The 16,611-nt window shown below is 38.8% G+C and overlaps 1 protein-coding gene across 1 annotated transcript in view; it reads right to left on the reverse strand.

Moving 5' to 3' along the window:
• Window positions 1-16,611, reverse strand: part of LOC131436934 (protein prickle-like) — an 87,649-nt gene that overhangs the window by 46,163 nt on the left and 24,875 nt on the right. Inside the window, exon 2 of the mRNA XM_058605931.1 lies at window positions 7,482-8,385. Coding sequence (XP_058461914.1) covers window positions 7,482-8,209 — 728 coding nt within the window. The 5' untranslated portion in view covers window positions 8,210-8,385. The remainder of the gene's footprint in view (window positions 1-7,481; window positions 8,386-16,611) is intronic.

Below are 16,611 nucleotides of genomic sequence, written 5' to 3' on the forward strand. Positions count from 1 at the left end.
TGCCGAGTTTAGCACTAAGCAGTTCAATTTGATCTGCTCTGCACTGATGAGTCAAAGACGAAACGTAAAAATAATAATAAACATATATAATTTTGATAACGTTCATTCCATTTCGAATTAGCCTGTTTCATTGAACGAAACTATCAAAATTAGCTGTACGGGGTTAGTTTCTGGCATTCGGAATTTTCTGGTATTGCCAAATTGTGGAATTCTCGACGATTTTAAACACTGTTCGGAGCATTTTTCTCGAACGCGAAGCAGTCAAACTCTGGCTTTATTCTCACTCGTTTGGTGCGAATTTCGCACTGCGAAACGTGCATAAACCTAATCAAGTTATTCTAGACGTGCACTAAATTAATGATTTCTGTTTCCGATTTGCAAAGAAGAAATCTTTATAGTTCTTTAGATAACATTTGGAGTCAATAGAAGTATTGATTGTTCCAATTCGTTGTCCACTTTTCGTAGTATTTTGCTCCAATGCAAACGACCAGCAGCAAGATGACGCATTCGCTCATCTTTGAAGCGAAACTGGCCCTGCGCACGTTCCGCAATTGATTCAATACTGATCTGAATTCTTGATACTGGAACTGGAACTGAGCTCTGGACCTGAACCAATCGGAATGATGAGCTTGCTTTACTTCCTGCTCAGTCAACTGCGCAGACTAGAATGAACGAAATATATCAAGTGTTAACATTTTATATACTCGTTGATACGTTCCGTTTGACGATCAATGCGGATTTTCGCGATGCGCTATCAAAATTTAGATATGTTGCTTCTCTAAAGGCATGTTCAGGAGTGTTCTAGTTCTAAATTCAGAAATCATGTCAGTTTCAAAATTTAAATGTAGAAATTATAACAAAATAAACTGACAGCTCCAGCAGCGTTTTATCTGTGTTTCCAATATAGCAAAAATAGAACGGCAGCTTATACCAGTTTTAAATTTGACGGGAGGATTGCTGGGAATATGTTTGTTCTAGTTTTAGTTATATCATATGAATTGTGCAGCTGCTGTATTTGCTCCAACGCATACCAGGCCGACTTTAACGAAAGACAGTTCCTTAGAACTGGTTGAAATTTTTTTCTATTTTGCTGGAACTGTTAGAAAATTGTCGAACAAAATCAAAATCTACGTTGTATCGTTTACCAGATTACTAATTCCGGAAATACTGGTCGATAAAGGTCGGATTGTCATTCTGTTCTCTTGTGTCTACCGGTTTTGTATACAGTTACCAACCTACACCGAAAGTCCAACCGAATCTGAATCAGTAAAGCCAATCATGATTCCGAAGTGTGCTCGCCTTCGTCTTTTTAATCGTGAGTATGCATCCACGGCAACTGTTTCAACAAACTTCGCAGCCCATTCAGAGTGTACAGAACCATTGCATGGATGGTGCTACGATTCTACTGACACTACGAATCCTTTCAGGTCGGGGCTCGAACATACGACAACTGGTTTGTAAGACTAATGCCCCATGCCTTTCAGTTAATACTAGCCTTTAAAGGACAGCTGTTAAAATTTCATGATATTCTATTCATTTGTTATTGAGATATTGAGATATTGTGCTAAGAGCGACGCTACTTTTGTTATTCTCAGAACAATGGATCAAAAACAATTTCGTGTTGTAATTTTACACTGCTTCTTGATAGGAAAAATTGCCGCTCAAGCAAAGCAATGGCTTGAAAAGTGTTATGAAGACTCCGCTCCATCAGAAACAACAATACAACGTTGGTTTGCTGACTTCAAACATGGTCGTAGAGATACCGATGATGCAGAACGCAGTGGACGTCCAAATGAGACGGTAACACCAGAAAACATACGTAAAATTTTACACAATCAGTTTGAATGATCGAAAAGTGAAGTTGCGTGAGTTACCTGACACCGCGTTTGTTCACTGTTGATCAAAAACGATGTTGATGATTCTGAGCTGTGTTTTTCCATGTTTAAACCGGCGTCGATATGTGACAATGGATGAAACATGGATTCATCACTTCCCTCCGTAATCAAAACGATCGTTATCTGAGAGAAACTCAGATGGTGAATCTCGTCCAAAGTTTCGAACCGTGTATATTTCTGTTGAGAACAAGCCTCTAGATACCAAATTTCATGACAATCTACCACTAGTTTTTGAATAACATCTGACCGTGGCAGACGAGTTCTAGTTTTCATCAAGCTAGGAAAAAAGACGCACTAGCGCATTCGTGCATAAAAGCAACAATGAAATTGAATGATTGGTCCACCATTCCCCGTATTCTCCAGATCTGGCTCCCAGCGACTATTATTTATTTCCTAACCTGAAATGGTTCTCCAGGGAAAGAAATTTTCGTCGAATACTGAGGTAATTGCAGAAACGGAAGCCTATTTTCAAAGGGCATCAAAATGTTGGAGCACAGATGGGTCAAATGTATTGCTCTAGATGGAAATTATACTGAAGAAAAAAGAAGTTTTTATGGTGAAAAATCGAAGTTTCTTTGTTAGGCCCGGGACTTCTCATTCCATGTAGTAAATTCTGGTTCGGTAGTCAATTCCAAAATTCAGAGACGGAGTTTAGATCTAACATTTAGTTTCAAAATCCTGATCTAAAGAGTATATCCTGCACACTTTGAACAAACCCTTTGATTTTACATCTTATAAGATGCACTTGAATGGAGCGTCGCAGTTCACGCCAATTTACGTGCAAGAACATGTAATACTGTATGAAAAACAAATACTGATGGCGACCGCCACGCGGCTTGAACCGAGAACCGTTGAATCGCAAAGCACGTGCGTTAATCGACTGAGTCACAGAAGCACGCGTTTGCTTGGCTGGTAAATGACAGTCGGAACCAGTAAAAGTCAGTCTCATCCAACATTAGGAAATTACAAATGGAATTTCCCGTCATTTGGCAAATTTGGTCTTTATGAATTGCATCTCGTATGTAATTTGGATTCGAAAATTTTATCATAAATTGCCGAACATATTGCCGATGGTATGGAGGAAAAAAATATGTTGCAAAAGATATTTACGATTAAGTTCTACCCATTTTTGTACGGAGTGAATTTTGAAAAGGCGCACAATAGTAAAATAAGACTTATTCACGTCAAAATTTCCAATATGGATAAACATGGCGCTTTTTGATAGGTGCATCTCAAACTTTCAGTATGCGTTTCAATGATAATCTGGCAATTTTGTTGTCAATGTTCCCATAGCATCTGACAGCTCATTAAATTTCAGTTTCGAAATAGAAACCAAATCGAAGCTAGAACAGATGGGATTTAAATTACCAACGGGTAGGTCAATTTTGCACTACCTCCAGAAAGGGGGGGGGGGGGGGGGGTTCTTCCACGTTAAATTTCCTACGAAAACGACATGCACTGATTTTGAGAGTTCATAGGTTGATTTACAGCCGACATTTGTGTAAAAAGTGAATTTCTCCATACTAAACCCAATACAAACTTCTCCGATCGGGTTAAAAATTTGCACGGTGCTCATGGGACCCAAAAGGAACACGAAAAGTTTAGTGGAGATGAAATCAATTTTTTGTTCCACCCTATTGGCCATATTGAAGATGTGTACAAAGTTTTGTCCAAATCGGAGCAAATCGTTCTTGATTTTGTAACTTTTATTGCAGTTAATTGCTGGAATTAATTGAATGAAGAATTTCGCGCCGAATCGTATCCGGCGTACTGCTTGTGGCGAAAAAAATACTTCACGTGCTTTGTAGTTATATTATTGTATGTACCAATTGTCTTTTTGAAAAGGGCCAAACTTTATTCTTCAACTTTTTTTTTTCTAATGATTTAGTCACAAAATAATAAATTATATAAAAGTGTGTAGTAATGGCGATTTTCTCAAAATCAGTCGTATTTTCGAGTGCTAAACTGTCTTACTCTTTCCAAATCGATTCCTACACCGAAAAAAAAGGTTTCAAAAATTTAATAACGGTTTACAAAAAAAACCCTTAAGTTTCGTTGGATTTTAGGATGATTGTGACCTTCAATTTAGTTTAGTTTCCGATGAAGAGACAATGATTTAGACAGAAAAAATCAATCAGAAAAAACAAGAAACAATAAGTTTAGACAAGAAGAAATTTTTGCTAGAAAAGTGCCCCGGGCACACGGTCTTAGGGGGCCCCGGACAGAATCAATCGAGCAAAAAAAAAAATACATTCAGTTATCAATATAATTTTTACGATATTTTTTAGTTAATTTTCGGAATTAGCAAATCGTTTTTTGCTTAGAAATTAGTCCCGCACTTTTTTCGAAGTTTTTAATTGGGTCTTTTGTGTATTGGGTTGAATGTGTTTCGCTGAATTCAGGATACGCAACTGGTCTCAAATATTTTAATGTACAACCCATCTGCATTACATTTGAGAAATTGGTGTCATGAATACGTCTTACTTGACTATGGAGCGCCTTTTTAAAATTTATCATAAATTCATAAGTGTTGAATCGTAATTCTTCCAGAATCCAACTTTAGAAATTCTGAAATTCAATTAGTGATACCCGAAACTAGATTTTGTTTTTTCTTTTCAAGAATACAGATCTAAACTTCAGCTCCGTGTCCACAATCCAAGGCCGTAATTATGGAACTGAACCCGAATTTCAGAACATGATTCTGAGTCTGGGTTTTAAAACCGAAATCTGGAACTGAGATCTGGATTGTGATACTAGACCTGGACACAGGAACTAAATTTCCGAAACGAATTCTGGATTTGGATTTAAATTTTGAAACTGAATTCAAGAACTGGAATTGAGGTTCAGACCCGCATTCTTAGACTGAGTTCTGAGTCTAGAATTTAGGATCAACATTCAGTTGTATTTCTAGAAATCAGTTCCAAAATGCATCCCAGAAACCAGGTTCAGAATTTAGTTCCAGAATTCTAAAAGTGTAACTGAATTCAGGAACTAGAATCTAAAGATTTGTTAACGAATATGGATTCCAAAACTAAATTTCGGAGCTCACTGAAAACTAATTCCTGAACCAAACTAAAATTCATCTGCAGAATCCAGCTCCAGAGTTCAGTTCCTAATAAAATACCCATTTTATTCGTATTCACGTCATCCGGTCTGTCATTTTTCGACTACAACCATTTAATATAAAAAGGTACAAAGGGAAGTAATTTTGGAAACACAAATTATGTCCTTTTTTGTAACAAAATCAACATGACCAAAAAGTCTCATTGAAATCTGTGAGGAATGTGTTCGAGTTGACGCACGGTAAGACGGAATACAGCATTTTGGCAAAAAAAAATTAGTTGATTTTCTGATTTTAGTTAGTTATTTTTGAGACAACAAAAAACATCTTACTTTTGCTAATTTAGATTTTTCAATTTTCATTATCTTAATAATGATAAAATATTAGTTGAAATGGCTATTTTTTAGTTGAATTCACGTTTCTTAGCAAAGACACACTCTATTTTCGTTGAACTAATTTTTTAGTTGAATTAGAAAAATAAAATGTTTTAGTTTTCAACCAACATGAATGGTTGAATTGGCTTCTGCAATCTGCAGCTATATGGCGCACTGTCACCGAAAAAAACGTTTACACTGTAGTGACTACTAGCCACTAGATGGCACACTACTACCGAAAAGAATTAATTTTGTAGTGGTGGTTGTGTTTTCTATATTGGCAGGTATAAATACGATAGCGACTTCCCGTGTTGTATTTAAGGAGTGTATCGAAAACAAGCTATCCACAAATTTTTCTTTCAAATTATGATAAAAAACGATATTTTATTCAAGCTAAAAATTGATCCTTTATTGTACGAGGTTAATCTTGAGCATCATGAAAACCGGATGAAATTTAAGTTATTCCTTCACGAATTTTCGAACTTTTGATCGAACGCTCTTCATCAAGTTCTGGACAAATACGTGCGTACACCACAAAAGTATATGGATAGTTTATTTTCGATACACTCCTTAGATTGGAAGGTACAACGAATTTCGTTTGACATATACAATTAGAGTACAACATTCGAAACACACTTCACTTGTTTCACGTAAAAACATTATTACGCACAATCGTATCAAATATGTACAAATTTTGAATAAATACACTTTCCACTAAGAGTTTACGGCATTTTTACACGTAGATTTAGAAATTTAAATATGCGAAAAACATCAAAACAATCTGCAGGCAGCTTCAACAAGACTATCCATTTTTGGCTTTTTTATGGATTGTTTTACTTTGACACTTCTCATGAGTTTTTGGCTAATACACTTGTTAAAAAAAACCAATTTCACTTTTGTGTTCTTTGTGCTGTCTTTCAGCAATGATGGTGACAGATAGAAGGTTCTGATTTTAATCCCAAAATCAGTAGCCAATGCGAATTTCGTGTTGGATTGAAATTTTGCTGGTTTGTGTCCAGGATATTCGTTAACTGAAAACATTTGCCCTTATTCTGAATAACGATGTATTGATTTTTCGATCGAATGTGGTTCGATCGAATCATAGCTACCTTTGATTTTGCTAGCGTTATGGGGAATACAAATGAAATACGAGCGAAAAACCGATACGACGTTATTCAGAATAAGGGCGATTATCTAAAAAAAACCAACAGTTGTTTTCAGCAAAGTAAAATCTAAATTTGAACAAATTTAATAGTTGTTTTGGATTTTTTTTTGTTAAAATTAACTAATTTCAAAACAGTAATACGAATTCGTGAAATGTGAACAAACCTTGGCTTAATTTGCAAGGATGCTTCGAGAAAAGATTTACTGAGTAGCTTGAAGCTACTTTTTTCAGTCTAAAACTTTGAATGGAGACAAAATATAGCGCTGTTTGAAAGGTGCTTCCGAAACCTATTCGCTATTTGGAGAATATTCGGTTGTTCAGAGATTATCTGGCAATTTTTTTGTCCATGTTGCCATAGCGGCTCATTAAATTTCAGTTTCGAAATAGAAATCAGCTACAACAGATGAGATTAAAATTGCCAACGAGTAGGTCAATTTTGCACTACCCCCGGGACAAAAACAAAAATAAAAACCAGTAAACATCATTAGTATTGAAAGACCCAGATTGGCCCCCGGCATAAGTACAGGCTCCAGCGAATCGCCAGCGACAACCTAAAACTATTCACCTACATTGGAACCATTAATTTGAGCCAGTTAACCTTGAAAAGCTGGCCAGCCAGCCACTGGACCAAACGAAGCCGCTAATCACTTAATTAGTGCTGCTTAGTGGCTCCGTCGACTCGGTGATTGTACGATTGTACGGGGTATCCCCCTTCTCAACCTACCTAACAATTCCCGCCAAGATTTACCGATCGCTGGTCCGACGAAACTGCGTATAGCTCTTTTGCTAGTGGCCATGTTAGTTTTGTGCTGGATGAAAGCTGTCAGAAATTGAACGATCGACCAAGGTTGCTGCGATCAAACAACGGATGAAAACAGAATAGGAAAAATGGCGGCCCGTCTGTACTATAATTGAAATCAACTGGGTAATATTTCCGTATGGTAATAAACTGAATTGTTTGGAGATATTTGCAAATATTTACTCACTTGTTGCTGCCGTTGGTGACCAGAACGTCGGGGCACGGTGAAAAACACGGACTGGTACCGCCGGGGACTGCTGGACTGCTCATGTTGCCGCCGGGTAGTCCGACTGCCGGTGACGACGACACCGATGATGATGATGATGATTGTGATGAATTAGGTGCAATTTGTGGGCTCCCACAGTGACTTACAATAGGCGACGGTATCGGGACACCGACCGTTTTGATCAGATGTCCCCCACCGGGTGATTCCGAGTACAAAAGTCTTAGTTCTTCGTTACTCAAGTGGAAATTTCGTCTCATCCCACGGGAGTTTGGCTCTTCCGGTGGGCTGGAAACGGCATCGATGTTAATGCCACTGTCCGACCGTTGCTCATCTTCGCTAACCCCCAGCAAAAACGAATCGTCCAGCACGGTGACACGTTTCTTACCGGCCGGAGCCGCCTTGTCCGAATCCGCGTCCTTTCGTGTTCCGTTCAGTAAAATTGGTCGGTGCTGTTTGGTCGGAAATATGATGGCCGCCTTGCCGGACGATAGCCCGGTTCCGGCGTTTTTGCTATTGTTGTTTTTGGTTTGTGCGGCATGAGCTATCCGTTCGGAGGCAGCTTTCGCGTAGATTTGTCGGTAATACTTTTCCTGGTTCCCGTACAGGAAGCATACCTTCCACCACTGTTTGCCGGCCGGTGGATTCGCGTTGGCCGCCGGTTTGGCCACCACCGTTTCGCTAGTGCTCATTTCACTACGTCACTCACTCACTATGGAAAATCTTCTTCTACTCCTCCGGTGTGTTTCTTCTCACAATATGTTTGCCAATTTTGACACTGTCCAACGTCCGACAACGACGACAAACAATGTCCCATTAAATCGCCCACCTTGTTATCGTGTATGGACGGACGGACGGACGGAGACCGCTGCAAGTGTCGGATGACGTTGTTGTTAATTAAGGCAAGTGATATAAAACAAAAAAAAAACGAAACTAGTGCTTCTCTGCTGTCTCTCTTCTTCTGTCTTAATTTGTACCCCGACGAGGTTCGGTGCAGTCCGGTCGCGCTCTTCCAGCAGTCTTTTGAATGAATCGTTAGGCCTAATGCGCTTGTCGTGATCGCCTTCCCACCACGTCAGGCCCTCCCACCGCGTTTTACGAACACCCTCGAGGGGACCACGGTGGGGACAAAACAAAACAATCTCGAAACAAGCCGTGTAGAGATTACTGTCTTAACACTTATTCTAGCCACCGTCGAGCAGCGTGAGATCGGCTGCGTCGCAAGTGTCATTCCACGGTACGGTAGCTTTTAATTATGTAAAAAAAAATCAACTTCTTCAGTGGTCCGGTCCGAGAACCACAAAACTCGGATCGTGCTCGTGCACACACACGGGGCCTCATAATCAGCAGTCAAACCAGTTATTCTCTCCGCCAACTTTTTCTCCTATTTCACGATTTGAATGATCCTTAAGCTGATAGGCATTTAAACAGTAAAACGAAGCAAAAAAAAACAGAAATAGTAATAAAATAAAAAAACGGCAGAGGGCAGAGATTTGAATGGCAACTAAAAGTTTAAAAGTGGCGGGAAATTCCTAGCTTTCGTAATGGTGCATTTGTTTTAGGACCGTAAAAATGCAGATGAACGACGGAATTAGCTTCGGCGGTTTTCTCGGGTGTGCTTTCTCGAACAACAGAAACTTATGTCGGTTTGCTCGCGAGCTCGGCAACCAACACGAACAAAAGACACCGGTTAGAAGAGCGAAAAAAAGCACTGTTACGGAACTTTGTTGCATTTCCTTTCAAAAACACGATGACGGCGACCGATTGTTTGTAGTATCCCCGTTTGCGAGGCCTTTCTTTGGAAACATTGTTAGTCGACTTAATTTATTGGAAACCGAGAGGGTGATTTGGTTCCCGCTTCGTTCGGTAATTGGCGAAAGTAACGGAGTGTGTTGAGTGTGGAACACACTTCTCGCTCTTCTGGCTGCCAGCGGGAAAACGGTGCTGCAGGATGCTGCCTGCCCGCGAGAGCTACCCCGGGGAATACCTTTTAATACAACTGTACAAGATTTCAATGCAATCAACGGCAGGCACTGTGTTTAAACCGGCGGGAATAGGTGAGAACCTAAATCTCTAGTGGACTTCTACGAAATGTGAAACAATTGATGTTTTAATCAGTTTCCAAGTTACTATTTTGACGTCATCTAAAACGTCGATTTCGAAGTAAGTGCTTTAGACTTCATGAGTCAGTCTACATGACCACAACAGAGGTTTCGTAATTCGAATCACTCGTCTCCACACGAAAAGTAAACTAAAATTCACTTCCACATAGCATAGTACAGCATAGAATCACATTCATAAAAACTAGATTTATGAACTTTTCGTTTTAAATTAGAAAAAGCGAATTTTCGAAAAAAATTTGACAGGAGCAAAATCTATTCACGTCCGACGCACACGCCTACTGCGACTCTGTCGTAGAAATCGTAATTAGGTTTTACGGGTTTTACACGATGACGACACAAATGCGCTGCCGATGAATCAAGTTCATCTTTGACAGCTGCCGGTGGTTTGTTTTGCTTTGCAAAAATTGAAAAATTACGAAAAAGTGCTTGTTAAAAACGTGTTCGACAGTGAAAAGAACTAAAATGATTGCCCTGTATGCGTTTGCAGCATCGAGAAGCGATATTTGTATAAATCTGTTTAGTGTGAGGCTACTTGAAATTTTTAAACTGTGAACAAACACACGGCGGCTGTCAAAAAAAAGTTCATTCTGTTCATTTTGTGAGGTTATGTCATGTTCGTGTAAAACCTAATACGTCGCAAAATCAGTTCGGCATCATTAGTTAAACTTGTTTTTAGCATCCAATAGGTTCATCTTTCGGTTCATTAGTGTGTTAGTCATTGTACTTTCAGTGACGCTTAACGCCAGTTTTCTAAAAAAAAAAACGGTTTTTGGTAAGAGAGCTCAACAACCCGTCGTTTCAGAGGGGAACTCAAGAAATTATAAGGGTCGATCGGCGTTAGACTGGATATGGAGTTAAACGGTACAGCTTAATTATTTGATAAACCTTCAGTTATCGACTGAATCGACTTAGTAAACGCGCTTTCATGTGATGGACAGACATCAGTTAACTAGAGGTTAAAACATCAGTCTCACGAAAGGTTGAAATTAAGGTATCTTGAGCATTTTCCCCATAACAAGTCCGGTTTAAGAAATGTATCGAAAATAAGCTATCCACATACATTCGTGTTGTACACTTGTATTTGTGATGCTGTGCGTTTGGCTGTCAGCTTTCGTTTGTTTACTTGTTTGTGCGGTTGAAATTCAGCGTTTTCAATATGTCGCGTATTGAAAAGGAAGTGAAAATTAAGGTTCTGGACACATGGCTAAGTGAGAAGGGTATTACTATGCGAAAATTGGCGAAGCGGTTTGGAATTTATCATGCCAGTGTTAAAACCACCATTAATAAGTTTGGGGAACACTATTCTTTGGATTAGTTACAAGGAAGAAGCAGCAAACCCGATTCTTCCCGATTCTTGCAACAAGTGCCCGGAAATTGTATTCGCGTCTTTTGCAGTGTTCGGATGCATGCGTTTTGACGATAAGACTTATGTAAAGGAGGACTCAAACCCCCCCCCCCCCCAGGCCCAAAAGTCAACCATGTTTTACACTACCGAAACTATAAATGCAGAAATCTATCGATCTGAGTGTCTTTAGAAGAGATGTCTGCCTGTATATAAGAAGCATAGTACACCTCCACTGTTCTGTTTTGGCCGGATTAAGCGTCGGCTCACTATGCCAAAACCACTCTGAATTGGCTTGCGGAAAAGGCAATAAATGTCGTTGAGAAAAATATCAATCCACCAAATTGCCCTCAGCTTCGACTCAGCTGGTAAGGCAGCTGGGAATATGCAGAAGTTCAAAAACATTTGGCCTCAAGCATCCAAAACATGCGATGCAACACTTGTCCGGAACTCGATGAAGAGCGTTCGAGCAAAAGTTCAAAAATTCGTGAAGGAATAACTTTAATTTCATTCGGTTTTCATTATGGTCAAGTTTAACCTCGTACAATAAAGGATCAATTTTTAGTTTGAATAAAATATCGTTTTTTAGCATAATTTGAAAGAAAAATTCGTGGATAACTCATTTTCACCATCCAGATCCCAAGTCCATGTCCATAACTCAGTTCCAGAATTAACTTCCAGTTTCGAATCAATTTCGAGTCAAAACCGAGCTATGTTTAGAGTTTACCTATTACGAGTCCATATATGGTAAATTATGAACTAGGATTACGAAACTGAATTTTAGAACCCAATTCCAAACCTGCGTTCTGGAACAGAATTCTGTGCTGAAGTTTGGAACCTGAGTGTTGGAATTGAATATTGAACTAGGATTATGGACCTGGATTCTTGAACTAATTTCTGTACCTGGACTGGGAAAATTGATTTTGAAATTGAACTCTAGACCTGGACTGGGAAAATGAACACGGGTCCTAAACTCAGATGTTTATTTCTGATCTAGTTCTTAAGAATGGATTCAGAAACTTAGTTTAGAACCTGGATTATGCAATGGATTCCAACAATATGTTAAGACCAGGTCCAGTTGCAGGATCTCGATTGGGACTTGGACCAGTAATTTGGTAAATCCAGGTCCTACAGCTCTTTTGCATTCAAAGTAAATGCGCTCGAAAAGGTTAAAAATCGAAGATATTGATTGTTGATTTGCACCCAAATGCTAAGGTTCACCCAAAAGGTTGGAAATTGAGTACCTCACGAGTTAGAACCGGTAGATATTGAAAGTCGATATTTTTCCAATAGGGATTACACTACTGTCTGAAAGTGATTTTGACAGCATAAAGTGACGTCTCTACTCAGTTTTGTTTGGCAAATCATCGTGAACAGGTTACCTCCAGAGCAGCGCTTCCAAATCGTAGACGCTCATTTTCGAAATCAGTGTTAAATTAAAACTGTTTATAGAGCACTTCCTGAATTTTATAGTGCACATAATTACCAAATTTCGTTCTAAATTCACTCTTACGCATGCCAAACCATCGACAAGAATGAGAAGAGTGCGGTCTATGGGTTGATGGAATCATCGGTTCTTATTTTTTTTTAATGAGAAAGGACAATGCGTTACCGTGAATGGAACTCGATACAGAACCATGATTAATGAATTTAATATAGTAAATGTTTCAAGCAGTTTGTTTGTTTTTAAATTTCCGAGTTGTTGTTAAGTTAAGTTGTTTATATAAGTGTTTCAAACCGTTTTCAGGGTATTTTAGTTTATGCCGTTTTTAATTAAAAACACTGGTGGAGTGGACTGCTCTGATTTTGCACTTTCGAGCAGAAATGCAATATTCTGATGGTGTTTCATTGCCATTTCTGCTAGAAAGTGCAAAACCAGAGCAATCCACACCACCAGTGTTTTTCATTGAAAAACGCTATTAGTCTTCTTGAGCAGTTTTCGAGTAGTTTTTTTTAGCAAGCCTTGTAGATAGTTTATCGATCAGTTTTCTCGAATCGAGTAAATTTTCGAGCAGATTTCTAGAGTAGTTGTTCGGACGATTTTACGAGTAGTTTTTTCGAGCAGTTTTGTAGTTTTGTAGTAGTTTTCCGATTATTTCTTGGGATAAATTTTTCGAGCTATTTTCAAATAGTTTTTCCAACATGTTTTCGAGCAGTTTTCAAGTTTTCCAAGTTGTACTTTAGAACTTTTTTTAGTAGTTTTTTGAGCAGCTTTTCGTTCAGTTTGTTCAAGCAGCAGTTTTTAACAAGTGTTTCGAGCGGTTTTTACACTTTCGAGTAGTTTTTCAAGTGATTCTTAGAGCAGTTCAAACTGTTTCTAGAGCAGTTTGTCGAGCAGTTTTTCAAGTAATTTTCAAGCAGGTCTTTTAAAGTGGTATTTCGAGTGGTTATCAAACTTTCGAATAGTTTTTTATTTGATTTTTAAAGCAGTTTTCCAAACCACTTTTAGAGTAGTTTATGGAGCAGTTTTTCAAGCATGTCTTTTTAAGCAGTTTTTCGGCATTCAGTTCCATAGAGCAGTTTTTTCGTCTTTCGAGTTGTTTTTAAGTGATTTTAGAGAAGTCTTACAAGCCGTTATTAGTAGTTTTCGAACTATTTCTCGAACAAAATTTTCGAACTATTTATCAAGTAGTTTTTCAAACATGTTTTAGAGCAGTTTTTCAAGTTTTTCGAGTTGTATTTACGAACATAGTAGTATTATAGTAGTTTTTTGTTCAGTTTGTTCGAGCAACAGTTTTTAGTAAGTGTTTCGAGCGGTTTCTAAATTTTGGAATAGTTTACCAAGTGATTTTTAGAGCAGTTTTCCAAACCGTTTTTAGAGTAGTTTATCGAGCAGTTTTTCAAGTAATTTTAAAGCATGTTTTTTTAGTAGTATTTCGAGCGACTATCATACTTTCGAGTAGTTTTTCAAACGAATTTTAAAGCAGTTTTCCAAGCCACTTTTAGAGTAGTTTATCGAGCAGTTTTAAAGTATGTCTTTTTAAACAGTTTTTCCGAGTGAAAACTTTTAAATAGGTTTTTGAGCAGATTTCTCAAGACGTTTCTCGTGTCAGCTTCCGAGCAGATTTTTGTAGTAAATGTTTCAAACCAATTCGGCGTTCAGTCCCATAGAGCAGTTATTTCAACGATAATAATATTCGAATATTTCGAAAAATGGACCGGTGAATTGGCCTCCGCGTTCGTATGATTTGACGTCATTCGATTATTTTTTGTGGGTTTACGTGAAGTCATTGATTTAAGTGGATAAACCAGCAACGATTGATGCTTTGTAAACCAATATTCAACCTGTCATTGCTGAAATACGCCTTCCAATGCTTGCAAAGGTGGTCGAAAATTGAACCTCCAGAATGATCTTCGTGAAAAATCGTGGTGGCGGCAAGAAAATGGCTACTAAATAACGAAAATTGGTAATTTAATAATTTGGCATGTGTTTTAAACAAATTTCAAATCAGCGTGCTATTAAAAAGCTCCCTTAATAAAGCAGAAAGAATATTCAAAATCCAGGTTCTCAATTCAGTTCGGATTTTCAGTTGTAGGATTAAGTTCCAGAAATGCAATTGAGAGCGTTTGAAGCTTTATACCACGCAGCAGGTCTGTTGTTACTGCTGTACATCGAGATTGATATGTGAGCCTTTTAAAAACCGTCGTCGCGGGTACGAGAAAGGCAAACTAGCGTGATTAGTTTTCCTCGTACGTTTCCCAAGTTTTGAGAAAACTTGATCACGACAACGCTCGGCCACATGTTTCAGTGTCATTCGAAAAATATTTAAAATATGATTGGATAAAACAAACCTTGGATGTACGATTAGTTATCCGTAAACAAGCCTAAAATTTTGAGAAAAAAAGTTTGAAACGCATTTGTGGACTCAATGGAACTAATTCAAATATTGGAATGGCGTAGCTATTGGATCGATGGTGGGGAATGCAACTCTACCGGAATACCGGGAGTACAATTGATTTAATCCGAGCTAATGAATAAATCGATTAAAGTCACAGCAAAGTCGCTAATTCCCGGCATTCAAAGCCGACGGGGAAATAAAAAATCTTTTTTGATGTTAAACAACAAAACAGGTTCTTGGGAATATGCCTTCTCTACTTGGGCTTGGGTAGTATCGAGATCCGGAACCGAGGCAATTACAACGGCGGATTAAAAGTATAAAATTGGTTACCACCACCTGCTAATTGGAGGCCATTTTTGCGCCTTTTGTCGTTTTGGGTTTTGTAAAAATCAGCTCGATTGTAAAATGCAACAAAAAAAATCGTATCAACTTAATCCGATCTCGATCTTTGGTGCTCGAACAGCTTTTGAGCGGTTGTTTTGTGTTCGGAACAGATTTTTTTTTTGACTCGAGGCTACAATTTCACCAAAATCAACACGGTTTTTTTTTTGGGAAAAAGGCAATCATTCGAATTCGGATGGAACTGATCGGTCTGTCATCTAACAGAAATCACCAACAGGTCTCTCCCGTGGAGCATTTGCGTTACTAATGGGAAATGAATGACCGTTTCATCTCCATGTGCCCTTTCCAAAATTGGCCGCCACTAGCCATCAGGGAGGTTTTCATTTTAATGACTTTATGATCACACTGGTCGGTGGTTCAAAACAGTTCCAGTTTGTGATATTTTTTGAGGCTGTTTGCTGGAACCGAAAAACTTTCATTTCACAACCCAACCCGTTCCGGGTTCGGGTTCAGGTGCGGGTGCGAGTTCCTCATCCAGAAAGGCACCGTTAGCGAATGCTGATCCGGGTGTGTGTCGGTGCTAAGTTCGTTACCGTATAATGAGCCTTCGCCAATGGGTTCCGATAATATGAATATGCGTAGCACACGATCCAGAGAATGTTCCATCAACCATCAAAACACATTGTACGTTTCCACACGCAATCCGTCGGTGGGAGAAAAGTGAAGCGGCGCAATCCTTCTCCGTGGCCGGGAGGAAGAAAGAAGCAAAAATAAAAAAAAGGTAGCCGTTTTTATGACCGCACTTTCCGAGAAAACCGAGAGAGCCGTCTTGTTAAGTGAACCCATCCATCCATGCTTAGCAACTACTCCGTGGCCGTTGGTGGAAGAAAAAGAAGCGATTAAACTTTTTGTATTCCAATTAGTCGGATTGAAAATTTGTGCTAATCAATTTCGAACGCCGCACGGTTAGCCTCGGTACGGGTGTCAGCAAACGTTCGATTTTCAAAGTTGAATAATAGTTCGAATTTCCCACACCACACACCGAACGGATCTCTCGGATGGGGTCGCATCTTGCCATTCGGTACAGTTTAATGACTGTCATTTTCTCAGTATGCTCGTGTGTTTCGTTTTTTTTCGTTTGACTCCGTTGTCATTAAAAGGTTGCTTGGCTGAGAACCGAAAAAAAAAACAAAGATCAAGCCGCCACCGAAAGACTTTACTCGGAAGACTCGGCGATTTATTTTTTTTTGCACTCTCATAAACGAACCAAGTGCCGTTGTGTAATGACAAATGGTACTCAGTAAATTGGGCTTCATTAGGTTAGAAATCGTCGCTGATGGGACGTTTCATCACTCCTTTTTTTTAGTGGCCTTGATTAGTGCCCCTACGAACACAACAAAAAAATGGTTGCAGTTTAGTTTCACTTGACTTCATGGTGAATGGAAAAC

This window comes from Malaya genurostris, chromosome 3, assembly GCF_030247185.1.
Source record: "Malaya genurostris strain Urasoe2022 chromosome 3, Malgen_1.1, whole genome shotgun sequence".
Lineage (NCBI taxonomy): Eukaryota > Metazoa > Arthropoda > Insecta > Diptera > Culicidae > Malaya > Malaya genurostris.